The sequence below is a fragment of the Hyla sarda genome, chromosome 4 (genome assembly GCF_029499605.1).
Source record: "Hyla sarda isolate aHylSar1 chromosome 4, aHylSar1.hap1, whole genome shotgun sequence".
NCBI lineage: Eukaryota > Metazoa > Chordata > Amphibia > Anura > Hylidae > Hyla > Hyla sarda.
In genome coordinates this window covers 407,808,678-407,827,033 of record NC_079192.1, presented here as the reverse complement: position 1 = coordinate 407,827,033, position 18,356 = coordinate 407,808,678, and the positions used below count along the sequence as shown (strand labels likewise).

The 18,356-nt window shown below is 41.4% G+C and overlaps 1 protein-coding gene across 3 annotated transcripts in view; it reads left to right on the top strand.

Annotated features, from left to right (window-relative positions):
- The window catches only part of LMNTD1 (lamin tail domain containing 1), a 79,691-nt gene that overhangs the window by 12,592 nt on the left and 48,743 nt on the right, over positions 1–18,356 (top strand). For 2 of the 3 annotated variants that reach the window (XM_056517599.1, XM_056517598.1), the window contains exons 3-6: positions 1,907–2,070; positions 6,041–6,229; positions 12,716–12,809; positions 14,725–14,910. In XM_056517599.1, the coding sequence (XP_056373574.1) occupies positions 1,907–2,070; positions 6,041–6,229; positions 12,716–12,809; positions 14,725–14,910 (633 nt within the window). Of the gene's footprint in view, positions 1–1,364; positions 1,759–1,906; positions 2,071–6,040; positions 6,230–12,715; positions 12,810–14,724; positions 14,911–18,356 lie in introns of those variants that run through there. The other variant, XM_056517600.1, reaches the window with a different exon arrangement.

Sequence of the window (18,356 nt, the reverse complement as noted above, 5' to 3'; positions counted from 1 at the left end):
GGGTGGGGGGTGGCCAGTGATCACTGCTGGGAAACCGTGTAAGAACCCGGCAAACAGAGGAATAACAATCACAAGTAATGGTCATTAATAATTCCGCAATATCTCTGAGTCATATAGTAAACCCTATCATGTCCATAGCTATAATACTACCGCCAATGTACAGGAATACAACTACTATAATACTGCTCCTATATACAAGAATATAACTACTATAATACTGCTCCCAATGTACAGGACTACAACTACTATAATACTGCCCCCAATGTACAGGACTACAACTACTATAATACTGCCCCCTATGTACAAAAATAGAACTGCTATAATACTGTCCTCTATGTACAAAAATATAACTACTATAATACTGCCCTCTATGTACAAAAATATAACTACTATAATACTGCCCTCTATGTACAAAAATATAACTACTATAATACTGCCCTCTATGTACAAAAATATAACTATTATAATACTGCCTTCTATGTAAAAGAATATACATACTATAATACTACTCCTATATACAAGAATATAACTACTATAATACTGCTCCTATGTACAAGAATATCACTACTATAATACTGCTCCTATATACAAGAATATAACTACTATAATACTGCTCCTATATACAAGAATATAACTACTACAATACTGTCCCCTATAAACAAGAATATAACTACTATAATACTGCCTCCTATGTACAAGAATATAACTACTATAATACTGCCTCCTATGTACAAGAATATAACTACTATAATACTGCTCCTATATACAAGAATATAACTACTATAATACTGCCTCCTATATACAAGAATATAACTACTATAATACTGCTCCTATATACAAGAATATAACTACTATAATACTGCCCCTATATACAAGAATATAACTACTATAATACTGCCTCCTATATACAAGAATATAACTACTATAATACTGCCTCCGATATACAAGAATATAACTACTATAATACTGCCCCTATATACAAGAATATAACTACTATAATACTGCCTCCTATATACAAGAATATAACTACTATAATACTGCCCCTATATACAAGAATATAACTACTATAATACTGCCTCCTATATACAAGAATATAACTACTATAATACTGCTCCTATATACAAGAATATAACTACTATAATACTGTTCCTATATACAAGAATATAACTACTATAATACTACTCCTATATACAAGAATATAACTACTATAATACTGTTCCTATATACAAGAATATAATAACTACTATATTCTTGTATATAGGAGCAGTATTATAGTAGTTATATTCTTGTAGTTAGTCACATATCTGCTCCTCATCTTTGCAGGCTTCTGGTTGGCTGGTAGAGAAGCCTTTGTGAACCAACCCTTGGGAAGGTCCTGGTTTTCCTCGCAGAGACCCAACTAGAGTGTCTCACTTTAACCAGAATCCTACTCTGTACCATCCTTGAGTCTTAATAGTTTACACAGAGAAGAGATAGTGAAGGAGCAGGGACTGTATTTTATGAACCTTGGGTGACCTTGTGACTAAATTGTTTCTTCGTAGCTGCTAAAAATGGCAGCTGCTGCTTGACCCTGACGCACAGCGCACTTGATTCCGATAGACCTGTGATTGTATTGTATTAGTCATGAACACACAGACCAGTTTAAGCAACGATACGAAAGGGAATGTGAAAATGAGCAAAAATAACCCAGTGCCAATAAAGGAGGCGAAATTGTAGAGTTCCAGGAATGGAAAGAAAATCCCACCTGAGCCGTTCTGGGTAAGTAATGGCCGCCGCACCCTCATTAGTGCTTTTATATAGACATTAAAGCTTCATTATTATGATTTTGTCTTATTTTGGGAATATCTTTTTACTGGAGAGGTCGTAAATGGCGCCAGTAATAATCGGTGATTTTCTTTGTGCCCAGGCTGATGCCGCTTCCTCGGTCCAGCATCTCCAGAATGAGATTATTTCCATCCGGAATATGTACGAGCAGGAGATTGGAAACCTGCGGGAAAAGCTGGAACAGAATTATAGGGCACAGGACAGTGATGGCTTCACCGCGACTCTAGCCTCAGAGTATCAGAATAGGTATTTATATGCTACTGTGTGACACAGAATGTTGTTTTTGAACTAACAACTATTATTTTTCTAAACAATGACAAAACAAATCCTAAACGGTCCTTATCGGGGCCAGGAACTGTGGGATATACCTAAATCAATGGAGGCTATCTCCTGTCCTGCTGTGCCTCTATGGTGACTGGCTGGGTACTGTCTGCCACAGCCTTCCCTGCTTGTACACCCCTTAGTCAAATCCCCACTGAGATACCCACTGGAGAAGCTGGAACAGAATTATAGGGCACAGGACGGTGATGGCTTCACCGCGATTCTAGCCTACGAGTATTAGTATAGGTGTTTATGTACCTGTGCTGTGAAATATAAGTAACTGTCCTGCTATCACCTGTCCTGCTGTGCCTCTATGGTGACTGGCTATCACCTGTCCTGCTGTGCCTCTATGGTGACTGGCTATCACCTGTCCTGCTGTGCCTCTATGGTGATCGGTCGGTTACTCTCTGTTACTCTCTCCCTGCTTATACAAACTTTAGTCAAATCCCCACTGAGATACCCGCTGGAGAAGCTGGAACAGAATTATAGGGCACAGGACGGTGATGGCTTCACCGCAACTCAAGCCTCAGATTATCAAAATATTCATACACTAGTGTGTGTCACAGAATGTTGCCTTCGAACAAACAATTTTTATTTTTCTCTACAACGGCATAACAAATCCTTGACGCTTCACCAGGGCCAAGTGTTGTGAATTATGCCAAAGTAGCTGGCGGCTATCACCTGTCCTGCTGTGCCTCTATGGTGACTGGCTATCACCTGTCCTGCTGTGCCTCTATGGTGACTGGCTATCACCTGTCCTGCTGTGCCTCTATGGTGACTGGCTATCACCTGTCCTGCTGTGCCTCTATGGTGACTGGCTATCACCTGTCCTGCTGTGCCTCTATGGTGACTGGCTATCACCTGTCCTGCTGTGCCTCTATGGTGACTGGCTATCACCTGTCCTGCTGTGCCTCTATGGTGACTGGCTATCACCTGTCCTGCTGTGCCTCTATGGTGACTGGCTGGCTACTCCATGCCACAGTTTTCCCTGCTTATATATCCTTTAGTGAAATCCCCACTGAGATACCTGCTGAAAATGCTGGAAAAGAATTATAAGGGAACAGGAGGGCGATGGCTTCACCGCGACTCTTGCCTCGGAATATCAAAATATTTATATACTAGTGTGTGGCACAGAATGTTGTAGTTGAACAAACAATTTTTATTTTTCTATACAATCGCATAACAAATCCTACACGGTCCTTAACTGGGGCCACGTTCTGTGAGATATGCCAAAGTAACTGGAGGCTATCACCTGTCCTGCTGTGCCTCTATGGTGACTGGCTATCACCTGTCCTGCTGTGCCTCTATGGTGACTGGCTATCACCTGTCCTGCTGTGCCTGGTGGTGACCGGCCATCACCTGTCCTGCTGTGCCTCTATGGTGACTGGCTATCACCTGTCCTGCTGTGCCTGGTGGTGACCGGCCATCACCTGTCCTGCTGTGCCTCTGTGGTGACTGGCTATCACCTGTCCTGCTGTGCCTCTGTGGTGACTGGCTATCACCTGTCCTGCTGTGCCTCTGTGGTGACTGGCCATCACCTGTCCTGCTGTGCCTCTGTGGTGACTGGCTATCACCTGTCCTGCTGTGCCTCTGTGGTGACTGGCTATCACCTGTCCTGCTGTGCCTCTATGGTGACTGGCTATCACCTGTCCTGCTGTGCCTCTATGGTGACTGGCTGGGTACTCTTTGCACCCTCAACTCAAATCCCCACTGTGATACCTGCTGGAAAAGAGTTATGGGAAACAGGACGGCATAACAAATCCTAAGTGATATTTCATGAGGGCGGCTATCACCTGTCCTGCTGTGCCACTATGGTGACTGGCTATCACCTGTCCTGCTGTGCCACTATGGTGACTGTCTGGTCACTCCCTTACACAGGCTTCCCTGCTTATATACCTCTTATGTTGGGTTCACACTGTGGAATCTCTGGGCAGAATTTCTGCCGGAGATCGAGCCTCCGGCACTAGGACCGCGCGGACTGCATTGCCATCCCCATAGATGTCAATGCATTTCTGAGCAGATCTCCCAAAAGATCCACCCAAAAAGGCATTGCCGTTTATGAGGACAGCAATGCAGTCCGTGCGGTCCTAGTGCCGTCGGCTCGATCTATGGCAGAAATTCTGCAGTGTGAACCCAGCCTTAGGGTCTATTCACACGGCAGAATTTCCACTTGTGGAATTCTGCTTGTGGAATTCCGCCTCATATTAAAGCCCATAAACTTCTATGGGATTCCGCACTCCCATTAACACTTCTGAATTTCCGCTTGCGGAAATTCAGAAGTGTGAATGGGAGTGCGGAATCCCATAGAAGTCTATGGCCTTTAATTTGAAGGGAAATTCCACAAGCAGAATTCTGCTGATCAGTAGAAACTGTCCTTAAAGGGGTACTCCGCCCCTAGACATCTTATCCCCTATCCAAAGGATAGGGGATAAGATGTCAGATCGCTGTGGTCCCGCTGCTGGGGAGCCCCGGGATCCCCGCTCTGGCACCCCGCTTTCATTACTGCACAGAGCGAGTTCGCTGTGCGTAATGACAGGCGATACAGGGGATGGAGCCGCGTGACGTCATGGCTCCGCCCCTCGTGACATCACTGCCCGTCCCCTTAATGCAAGTCTATGGCAGGGGGCGTGACGACCGCCGCGCCCCCTCCCATAGACTTATACTGAAAGGGGCGGGCCTTGACGTCACGAGGGGCGGAGCCGTGACGTACCGATGCTCCGGCCCCTGTATTGCGCGACATTACGTGCAGAGCGAACTCGCTCTGCGCAGTAATGATAGCGGGGTGCTGCAGCAGGGATCCCGGGGCTCCCCAGCAGCGGGACCCCGGCGATCTGACCTCTTATGCCCTATCCTTTGGATAGGGGATAAGATGTCTAGGGGCGCAGTACCCCTTTAAAGGGATAATCCCCTGGAAAAATTATTTTTTTTAAATCAACTGTTATAAAACTGTTATAAATGTTTTAAATCAATCAAAGTTATACAGATTTGTAAATTACTTCTTTTTAAAAATATTAATCCTTCCAGTACTTATCAGCTGCTGTATGTTCCAGAGGAAGTTCTTTTATTTTTCAATTTCCTTTCTGTCTGACCACAGTGCTCTCTGCTGACACCTCTGTCCATGTCAGGAACTGTCCAGAGCAGGAGAGGTTTCCTTTGGGGATTTGCTCCTACTCTGGACAGTTCCTGACATGGACAGAGGTGTCAGCAGAGAGCACTTTGGTCAGAAAGAAAGGAAATTCAAAAAGTAAAACAACTTCCTCTGGAACATACAGCAGCTGATAAGTACTGTTGGGATTAAGATTTTTAAATAGAAGTCATTTACAAATGTATTTAACTTTCTGGCAAAAGTTGATAAAAAAAAATAAAAAAAAAATGTTTTCGAGTGGAGTACCCCTTAAAGCTGTAGGCCCCAATCTAAAGGGGTTATCCAGGAATTTTTTTTTTTTTTTTTTATATATCAACTGGCTCCAGAAAGTTAGACAGATTTGTAAATTACTTCTATTAAAAAATCTTAATCCTTTCAGTACTTATGAGCTTCTGAAGTTAAGGTTGTTCTTTTCTGTCTAAGTGATCTCTGATGACACCTGTCTCGGGAACCGCCCAGTTTAGAAGAGGTTTGCTGTGGGGATTTGCTTCTAAACTGGACGGTTCCCGAGACACGTGTCATCAGAGAGCACTTAGACAGAAAAAGAACAACCTTAACTTCAGAAGCTCATAAGTACTGAAAGGATTAATATTTTTTAATAGAAGTAATTTACAAATCTGTTTAACTTTCTGGAGCCAGTTGATATATGAAAAAAAGTTTTTTCCTGGAATACCCCTTTAAATGTAGCATTTCCTGATATTGATGTCTTACAATGACGCATTCTTATACAAATGTTTATTTATAATCCAGAATTTGGGAAATGAACAGAGACATTCTGAAAAAAGATGAGGACATCCGAGCGCTGCAGGTACTGGTGGCACAGAAGGAGTCAGAAGTGCAAGCGTTAAAGGGCGCCGCCATATCCCCAAGTATACAGCTAGAGATGACCAAACAAGAGCTGGGGGAATTACAGAGGAACATTGTGATGGCTCAGGAAAAGTAAGTGCCCCCTACCTTACCCATTGGGACTATTGTAACCTATGATGGAATAGACAAATAACACAGGTATGATGCATAGAGTAGAGACAATAACTACTGAAGAAACCTTCATCTATTTAGTTTCTTAATTTGCAGGGATCATTGAGCTATGATGTCATAATGATGTCACTAGTTCCTAGTTTAGGATATTACCCCATCTGGACATCCCATTATATAAGTGAGCATCTGCTGGATTAGAAAAGTCTGGATATCTTTGAGGGACTCTCTTAGCAGCCACAAACTTCTCCTGCAGCACTCCCGTAGGTGACTCATGGTATTACATGCTGCCCATTAATGAGAACAGAGACTAAGCAGATCTGGGAAAGTGTTTGTGAGTCCTAAATAAATCAGTGCAGGAACCTTCAGAAATAGACAAGATAACAACCTTATCTTATCTGTAAGAGCTCTGCACACTTATCTGCAAACATCTTCAACTTCAAGACCTCACACAGATAAGAGGAGATATAACCCAGTGAGATGGACCATGCTGGTATGACCTGGTATATACTGTATATAATTATATATGTACAGCTGGTATAAGTTATATATCTTCTGTATATAGTGATATGGACCATGCTGGTATAACCTGGTATATACTGTATATAATATATATGTACAGCTGGTATAAGTTATATATCTCCTGTATATAGTCATATGGACCATGCTGGTATAACCTGGTATATACTGTATATAATTATATATGTACAGCTGGTATAAGTTATATATCTCCTGTATATAGTGATATGGACCATGCTGGTATAACCTGGTATATACTGTATATAATTATATATGTACAGCTGGTATAAGTTATATATCTCCTGTATATAGTGATATGGACCATCCTGGTATAACCTGGTATATACTGTATATAATTATATATGTACAGCTGGTATAACCTGGGTATATACTATATATAATATATATGTACAGCCGGTATAAGTTATATCTCTCCTGTATATAGTGATATGGACCATGCTGGTATAACCTGGGTATATACTGTATATAATATATATGTACAGCTGGTATAAGTTATATATCTCCTGTATATAGTGATATGGACCATGCTGGTATAACCTGGGTATATACTGTATATAATATATATGTACAGCTGGTATAAGTTATATATCTCCTGTATATAGTGATATGGACCATGCTGGTATGACCTGGTATATACTGTATATAATTATATATGTACAGCTGGTATAAGTTATATATCTCCTGTATATAGTGATATGGACCCTGCTGGTATACCAGCTGTACATATATAATTATATACAGTATATACCCAGGTTATACCAGCATGGTCCATATCACTATATACAGGAGATATATAACTTATACCAGCTGTACATATATATTATATACAGTATATACCAGGTTATACCAGCATGGTCCATATCACTATATACAGGAGATATATAACTTATACCAGCTGTACATATATAATTATATACAGTATATACCAGGTTATACCAGCATGGTCCATATCACTATACACAGGAGATATATAACTTATACCAGCTGTACATATATAATTATATACAGTATATACCCAGGTTATACAGCATGGTCCATATCACTATATAAAGGAGATATATAAATTATACCAGCTATACATATATATTATATACAGTATATACCCAGGTTATACCAGCATGGTCCATATCACTATATACAGGAGATATATAACTTATACCAGCTGTACATATATAATTATATACAGTATATACCAGGTTATAAGTTATATATCTCCTGTATATAGTGATATGGACCATGCTGGTATAACCTGGGTATATACTGTATATAATATATATGTATAGCTGGTATAATTTATATATCTCCTTTATATAGTGATATGGACCATGCTGTATAACCTGGGTATATACTGTATATAATTATATATGTACAGCTGGTATAAGTTATATATCTCCTGTGTATAGTGATATGGACCATGCTGGTATAACCTGGTATATACTGTATATAATTATATATGTACAGCTGGTATAAGTTATATATCTCCTGTATATAGTGATATGGACCATGCTGGTATAACCTGGTATATACTGTATATAATATATATGTACAGCTGGTATAAGTTATATATCTCCTGTATATAGTGATATGGACCATGCTGGTATAACCTGGGTATATACTGTATATAATATATATGTATAGCTGGTATAATTTATATATCTCCTGTATATAGTGATATGGACCATGCTGGTATAACCTGGGTATATACTGTATATAATATATATGTATAGCTGGTATAAGTTATATATCTCCTGTATATAGTGATATGGACCATGCTGGTATAACCTGGTATATACTGTATATAATTATATATGTACAGCTGGTATAAGTTATATATCTCCTGTATATAGTGATATGGACCATGCTGGTATAACCTGGTATATACTGTATATAATTATATATGTACAGCTTGTATAAGTTATATATATATATCCTGTATATAGTGATATGGACCATGCTGGTATAACCTGGTATATACTGTATATAATTATATATGTACAGCTGGTATAAGTTATATATCTCCTGTATATAGTGATATGGACCATGCTGGTATAACCTGGTATATACTGTATATAATTATATATGTACAGCTTGTATAAGTTATATATCTCCTGTATATAGTGATATGGACCATGCTGGTATAACCTGGGTATATACTGTATATAATATATATGTACAGCTGGTATAAGTTATATATCTCCTGTATATAGTGATATGAACCATGCTGGTATAACCTGGTATATACTGTATATAATTATATATGTACAGCTTGTATAAGTTATATATCCTGTATATAGTGATATGGACCATGCTGGTATAACCTGGTATATACTGTATATAATTATATATGTACAGCTGGTATAAGTTATATATCTCCTGTATATAGTGATATGGACCCTGCTGGTATAACCTGGGTATATACTGTATATAATTATATATGTACAGCTGGTATAAGTTATATATATATCCTGTATATAGTGATATGGACCATGCTGGTATAACCTGGTATATACTGTATATAATTATATATAGTTACATAGTTAGTACGGTCGAAAAAAGACATATGTCCATCAAGTTCAACCAGGGAATTAAGGGGTAGGGGTGTGGCGCGATATTGGGGAAGGGATGAGATTTTATATTTCTTCATAAGCATTAATCTTATTTTGTTCCAGGAATGTATCTAATCCTGTTTTAAAGCTGTTAATTGTTCCTGCTGTGACCAGTTCCTGAGGTAGACTGTTCCATAAGTTCACAGTTCTCAGGGTAAAGAAGGCATGTCGCCCCTTGAGACTAAACTTTTTCTTCTCCAGACGGAGGGAGTGCCCCCTCGTCCTTTGGGGGGGTTTAACCTGGAACAGTTTTTCTCCATATTTTTTGTATGGGCCATTAATATACTTATATACGTTTATCATATCCCCCCTTAAACGTCTCTTCTCAAGACTAAACAATTGTAACTCCTTTAATCGCTCCTCATAGCTGAGATGTTCCATTCCCCATATTAGTTTAGTCGCGCGTCTCTGCACCCTTTCCAACTCCGCAGTGTCCCTTTTATGGACAGGTGCCCAAAACTGAACAGCATATTCCAGGTAAGGCCGTACCAATGATTTATAAAGGGGGAGTATTATGTCCCTGTCCCTTGAGTCCATGCCTCTTTTGATACATGACAATATCCTGCCGGCTTTGGAAGCAGCAGCCTGACATTGTGCTATTCTGTAGTCTGTGATCTACAAGTCACCCAGATCCTTCTCTACCAGTGACTCTGCCAGTTTAATCCCCCCTAAGACATACGACGCTGCAGGTTATTAGTACCCAGATGCAGAACTTTACATTTATCCACATTGAACCTCATTTGCCAAGTGGATGCCCAGACACTTAGTCTATCCAAGTCATCTTGTAACCTATACACATCCTCTATAGACTGTACTGTGCTACAAAGCTTGGTGTCATCTGCAAAGATAGAAACAGAGCTGTTAATACCATCCTCTATATCATTAATAAATAAATTAAACAACAGTGGGCCCAGTACAGAACCTTGGGGTACACCACTAATAACCGGGGACCAATCAGAGTACGAATCATTGACCACCACTCTCTGGGTACGATCCATGAGCCAGTGTTCAATCCAGTTACAAACTAAAATTTCCAAACCCAAAGACCTTAACTTACCTGTCAGACGTCTATGAGGGACAGTATCAAATGCTTTAGCAAAATCCAGAAACACTATATCCACAGCCATTCCTCTATATACAGAGCCCCCCTCTATATACACAGCCCCCTCTATATACACAGCCCCCTCTATATACACAGCCCCCCTCTATATACACAGCCCCCCTCTATATCCACAGCCCCCCCTCTATATACACAGCCCCCCTCTATATACAGAGCCCCCCTCTATATCCACAGCCCCCCCTCTATATACACAGCCCCCCTCTATATACACAGCCCCCCTCTATATACAGAGCCCCCCTCTATATCCACAGCCCCCCTCTATATCCACAGCCATTCCTCTGTATACACAGCCCCCCCTCTATATACACAGCCCCCCCTCTATATACACAGCCCCCCTCTATATACACAGCCCCCTCTATATACACAGCCCCCCTCTATATACACAGCCCCCCCTCTATATACACAGCCCCCCTCTATATACAGAGCCCCCCTCTATATCCACAGCCCCCCTCTATATCCACAGCCCCCCTCTATATACACAGCCCCCCTCTATATACAGAGCCCCCCTCTATATCCACAGCCCCCCTCTATATCCACAGCCATTCCTCTGTATACAGAGCCCCCCTCTATATACACAGCCCCCCTCTATATACACAGCCCCCCTCTATATCCACAGCCATTCCTCTGTCAAGGCTTCTACTCACCTCTTCATAAAAGCAAATTAGATTGGTTTGACAACTTCTATCCTTAGTAAACCCATGCTGGCTATCACTTATAATACAATTATCCCCTATGTATTCCTGTATGTAATCCCTTATAAGTCCTTCAAACAATTTACCCACAATGCACGTTAAACTTACCGGTCTATAATTGCCTGGCGATGACCTAGAGCCCTTTTTGAAGATTGGCACCACATTCGCCTTGCGCCAGTCCCTTGGCACAATACCAGACACCAGAGAATCTCTAAATATCATGAACAAGGGTACAGATATTACTGAACTTACCTCTCTAAGAACTCTTGGGTGTAGTCCATCCGGTCCTGGGGATTTGCTTACATTTATATCACTTAACTTACCTTGTACCATCTCTACATTAAGCCAGTTCAGTACATTACATGATGTGTTACCAGCACTGACCTGTACATGATGTGTTACCAGCACTGACCTGGCCAATGTCAGCTCCTTCTTCCATAGTATATACAGAACTAAAGAACCCATTCAGTAGCTCCGCCTTCTCTTTATCGCCTGTGACAACCTCCCCATTATCATTATTAAGGGGTCCTACATGCTCTGTCCTTGTTTTTTTTGCATTTATATGTCTAAAAAAATATTTAGGATTAGTTTTGCTTTCTTTGGCCACCTGTCTCTCATTTTGAATTTTTGCTGTTTTTATTACATTTTTACAGATTTTATTAAGCTCCTTGTACTGTTTAAATGTTATAGCTGACCCATCAGATTTGTATTTTTTGAAGGCTATTTTTTTGTTGTTTATTGCTCTTTTAACATCATGTGTCAGCCATGTAGGATTTAGTTTTAATCGTTTATATTTGTTCCCCTTTGGTATATATTTAGCTGTATAGTTATTTAGAGTTGATTTAAAGATGTCCCATTTACCTTCTGTATCAGTATTTGAGAACACCTCCCCCCAGTCTATGTCCTGTAGTGCAGCCCTCAGCCCAGGGAAGTTTGCCTTTTTAAAGTTATATGTTTTTGCTTTCCCCGTCTGTCTTTGTTTTCTACATTTTAAGTCAAAAGTAACTATATTGTGGTCGCTATTACCAAGGTTTTCCCGCACAGTTACATTACCAACCAGCTCTGCGTTGTTGGAAATGATCAGATCCAACAAGGCATCACTTCTTGTTGGGTCCTCCACAAACTGGCCCATAAAATTATCCTGCAATAAATTTAGGAATTTTCTCCCCTTTGTAGTTTTAGCCAACCCCGGACCCCAATCTATATCTGGATAGTTAAAATCTCCCATTATTACCACTGTACCTGCCCGGGCGGCCCTCTCTATTTGTTTATGAAGCTGAACTTCTATCTCTTCAGTGATATTAGGGGGTCTGTAGATTACACCAAATACTATTTTTTCAGTATTTCCCTCCTTTTGTAATTCTACCCACAATGATTCCACATCCTCAGAATCATCACACACATATGTACAGCTGGTATAAGGTAAACGTATTGTTTTACATTATTCATAATTTACGATTTTGATGACGCCATTTGTGTTTTATCGCCACAGATACGAAGAAGAGTTTTCGCAGCGTTTCACCCTTGAGGACACGATCAGGGAGCTGACACAACAGACAGAGCAGCTGAAGTACAATCACATGAAGGTGGGTGATGCCTCCATGCGGCAGATTTATTTACACGTCACCCAGCGCTCTTCATGATGGACGCCATGTTTAAAGGCAAGCTCCGCCTCCCTCTGAGGATAGACCATCTATGTATACTACTGGAGAACCCCTTTAACTTTTGTAGGATACAAGTTTCTAATCTACTCTTGGCGCTATCCAATTTGTTTGTGTTGCCCATAGCAACCAATCACGGCGCAGCTTTCATTTTACCTGAGCACAGAGTTCCATTTGGTTGCTATGGGCGATTAACAGCTTAAGGCCCTGTTCACACTAAGGAAATTTGATTTTGCCAGAACTGCGCTGTAGTGAATGGGACGACGCTTATTGACTAGAATTTCCGTAGTGTGAACAGGGCCTTCATTTTTTAAACTACTCTGGTAAAATGAAAGCTGCATTGTGATTGGTTGCTATGGACAACAAGGTATTTTGGAGCCCATCTATACAGACCTAATAGTTCTCACAGCTGAGGCTCTGCTACAGTCGTGTGGACTCAAAACCAGTGTTTCCCAACCAGGGTACCTCCAGCTGTTGCAAAACTACAATTCCCAGCATGCCCGGACAGCCAAAGGCTGTCCGGGCATGCTGGGAGTTGTAGTTTTGCAACAGCTGGAGACACTTTGGTCTAGATAGGAAAGCCAGACTAGGAAAGCCAGGTAACAACCAACATGACTGCCATTGCCGTTAATTACCCACCTTTGCTAGAGTCCTGTACGGCAAAACTATGCAGCAAGATGCAAGTAAGGGACAAGTAGGTATCTGGGAAAGCTGTGTGACAGATAGCAATGGCCACCATGCTTTCATTCATCCAGCTTCCCTACAGGTCTAAATGATGACGCTACGGAAGTATAGGTATCTGAGAAAGTTGGGTGATTGGGTTGGATTGATGAACAAGTTGGCTAGAAACACACACACAACTTTTCTGGGGGTTTTTTTTTTGCCACAAAAATGCAGTTTTTTCTGGTGTTTTTTTCCCCCCCTTTGGAGGGAAAAAAAATGGCAATTTTAAACCCACATTGCTTTTTTATTATATGTTTTTTGTTTTTCTAATTTATGTTTTTCTCCCATAAAAGTCAGGATTTCCTGAAAAAACTAAACACAAAAAAAAAAAAAAACGCTGCCATAGTCCTGACATGACACAATATTTTAAAACTACCGCTAAGGCAAAAAAAACACTAAGGTTAAGTTTCCACTTTTTTTTTCCTTGCCAAAAAACCCCCATGAAAAAACCCACATGGCGTTTTTCTTGGCGTTTTTTCACTCCCATAGACTTGTATGGGAGAAAAATGCCATGATGTCAGTGAAAAAAAACGCCATAGTCTCAACATGCTGCGATTTTGAAAAACTGCCAAGGAGCAGGAAAACGCCAAAGAGGAGTGCAAAAACACCAAAAGTATTAAAAAAAAGAAATCTGCCAAACTGAGGCTTTTCGCATTTCCCTATGGATTTGCTGCTAACATCTGGATTCAGTGCTTTTTTCACCCCCCCCCCCCCCCAAAAAAAATAAAATAAAAATAAAAAAGGAGAAAATAAATTCGGTGTTTTATATATTGACTTTCAGCTAACAAAATTATGGTGTTTTTTGAGGGGCATTTATTTATTTATTTTTCCAACAAAACAAAAAACAAAAAAAACGCCATGTGTGACTCTGAGTACCAAATCGCAATCTGTGAAGGAATATGTAAGTTAGGCATAGATCACATAGAGCAGTGGTCTACAAACTGTGGCCCTCCAGGTGTTGCAAAACTGCAACTCCCAGCATGCCCGGACAGCCAACGGCTGTCCGGGCATGCTGGGAGTTGTAGTTTTGCTACATCTGGAGGTCCACTGACATAGAGCATAGATTTAGACAGATTTTCAGGTATAATTATGGGCCCCCATCTTGTTGTATCACCAGGAGTCCCAGGCACTGAGGGCCCAGGTTGCCCAGTCTGAGGCCCTGGTCCTCCAGCTAGAAGACAAGCTGCGGAGGCTGAGCCACGGGGGCCCGGCCCTGATGGAGACCGTGCAGAAGATCCAGGAGGCCAGCGAGGCCGAAGTGAAGAGGCTGCAGGACGAGACGGAGAGCGCCTATAGCCAGACTGTAAGTGTCTCCTACTGGGGGGGGACGGGGGGGGGGGGGGGGGGGGGGGCATAGCAATCTCAGGGGCCTTTACACATGATGGGCTTAGATACATGGTTCAAGACTGTATCACACATGATGGGCTTAGATAAATGGCTCAAGACTGTATTACACATGATGGGCTTAGATAAATGGCTCAAGACTGTATCACACATGATGGGCTTAGATAAATGGCTCAAGACTGTATCACACATGATGGGCTTAGATAAATGGCTCAAGACTGTATTACACATGATGGGCTTAGATACATGGTTCAAGACTGTATCACACATGATGGGCTTAGATACATGGCTCAAGACTGTATTACACATGATGGGCTTAGATACATGGTTCAAGACTGTATTACACATGAAGGGCTTAGATACATGGTTCAAGACTGTATCACACATGATGGGCTTAGATACATGGCTCAAGACTGTATTACACATGATGGGCTTAGATACATGGTTCAAGACTGTATCACACATGATGGGCTTAGATACATGGCTCAAGACTGTATTACACATGATGGGCTTAGATACATGGTTCAAGACTGTATCACACATGATGGGCTTAGATAACTGTCTCAAGACTGTATCACACATGATGGGCTTAGATACATGGCTCAAGACTAAATCGCACATGATGGGCTTAGATACATGGCTCAAGACTGTATCACACATGATGGGCTTAGATACATGGCTCCAAACTGTATCACACATGATGGGCTTAGATAAATGGCTCAAGACTAAATCGCACATGATGAGCTTAAATACATGGCTCAAGACTGTATCGCACATGATGGGCTTAGATACATGGCTCAAGACTGTATCACACATGATGGGCTTAGATACATGGCTCAAGACTGTATCACACATGATGGGCTTAGATACATGGCTCAAGACTGTATTACACATGATGGGCTTAGATACATGGTTCCAGACTATATCACACATGATGAGCTTAGATACATGGCTCAAGACTGTATCACACATGATTGGCTTAGATACATGGCTCAAGACTGTATCACACATGATTGGCTTAGATACATGGCTCAAGACTATATCGCACATGATGGGCTTAGATACATGGCTCAAGACTGTATCACACATGATGGGCTTAGATACATGGCTCCAGACTATATCACACATGATGGGCTTAGATAAATGGCTCAATACTGTATCACACATGATGGGCTTAGATACATGGCTCAAGACTGTATCACACATGATGGGCTTAGATACATGGCTTCAGACTGTATTACACATGATGAGCTTAGATGCATGTCTCAAGACTGTATCCCACATGATGGGCTCAGATACAAGGCTTCAGACTGTATTACACATAATGAGCTTAGATACATGGCTCAAGACTATATCGCACATGATGGGCTTAGATAAATGGCTCAATACTGTATCACACATGATGGGCTTATATAAATGGTTCAATACTGTATCACACATGATGGGCTTAGATACATGGCTCGAGACTGTATCCCACATGATGGGCTCAGATACATGGCTTCAGACTGTATTACACATAATGAGCTTAGATACATGGCTCAAGACTATATCACACATGATGGGCTTAGATCAGTGTTTCCCAACCAGGGTGTAAATCTACACCTGTAAAACTACAACTCCCAGCATGCCCAGACAGCTGAAGGCTGTCAAGCCATGCTTGGATTTGTAGTTTTGCAACAGCTGGAGGCACCCTGGTTGGGAAACACTGATCCCTTCGGGCCATTGAAGTGATTGGTGCCCACTGCTCTCCGCCACAGATTTCTGCAGCGAATTGGCGTCCAAAATAATCCCAAACAACGGGAAGAATCTGCCTGCAACTATCAGCACGTTAATTAATTTTATTTATTTAATTCTTTATTTTTATTTCTTGGATAAATTCTGAATAAAATATGCGCCAAAGTGTGCACACGGAATTGCGCTCGGAATAACTTCATGATGTGAATGGGCCCTAAAAAAAAAAAAATAAATAAATAAATAAAAACAAAACAAAAAAATGAATAATGGATTTAACTACGCCGATACATTGGTACGAACTCTCAGCTGTGTATGTACAACATGAAAGTGAACATGAAGGTTCCTATTCACTGACAGGAAGCAGGAATCTCAAAAAGGGTTAAAAAATTGGAGATTGATTCAGCCCGGGGGAAGGGATAAATTCGGACCCAATTCTAGATTCTAATCTGGATATATAAACCATTGTTTCCCGACTAGGGTGCCTCCAGCTGTTGCAAAACTACAATACCCAGCATACCCGGACAGCCGTTGGCTGTCCGGGCATGCTGGGAGTTGTAGTTTTGCAACAGCTGGAGGCACACGGATAAACCCTGCATAGGGATAAGTCCTTTTTTCCCCACCATTGCTCCATGTGGGGAGCAGCGTGACTCATCCCTCCCCGCAGGACAACAGTTGCGCAGCTAATTTTAGCGTCCTCTCATTTTCCGCTCCGTTATGTAAGCGCGGTCTGTGTCGCACTCTGAGCCGCCGCCAAAATAAGACAATGGCGGGAGGATACAGGAGAAGTGCGACGACTGCAAAACACGTGTTCCCGGATAAATCTGCAGTCCCACGGGAGGGGGGGAACCTCTTAACAAAAGCCGACACTGGGTCGATGCTGGGATGTAGCAGAGGCGAAGCTGTGGTGGTGTCACATACGTCTGTCTTATGTGATACAATGCAGATTGTATCTAAACCGATCGCCAGAAAAACTGCTGAATTATAAATCTTATGTGATACTGTCTGCCGAGCCATGTATCTAAGCCAGTCTTATATGATACTGTCTGCTGAGCCATGTATCTAAGCCAGTCTTATATGATACTGTCTGCTGAGCCATGTATCTAAGCCAGTCTTTTATCATACTGTCTGCTGGGCCATGTATCTAAGCCAGTTTTTTTTCATACTGTCTGCCGAGCCATGGATCTAAGCCATTCTGATATGATACTGTCTGCTGAGCCATGTATCTAAGCCAGTCTTTTAATATACGGTCTGCTGAGCCATGTATCTAAGCCAGTCTTTTATGATACAGTCTGCTGGGCCATGTATCTAAGCCAGTCTTTTTTCATACTGTCTGCTGAGCCATGTATCTAAGCCAGTCTTTTATGATACAGTCTGCTGGGCCATGTATCTAAGCCAGTCTTTTTTCATACTGTCTGCCGAGCCATGTATCTAAGCCAGTCTGATATGATACTATCTGCTGAGCCATGTATCTAAGCCAGTCTTTTAAGATATGGTCTGCTGAGCCATGTATCTAAGCCAGCTTTATATGATACAGTCTGCTGAGCCATGTATCTAAGCCAGTCTTTTATCATACTGTCTGCTGAGCCATGTATCTAAGCCAGTCTTTTATGATACAGTCTGCTGGGCCATGTATCTAAGCTCTGCTGCATCCGATGGGCTCAACCCCTCTGA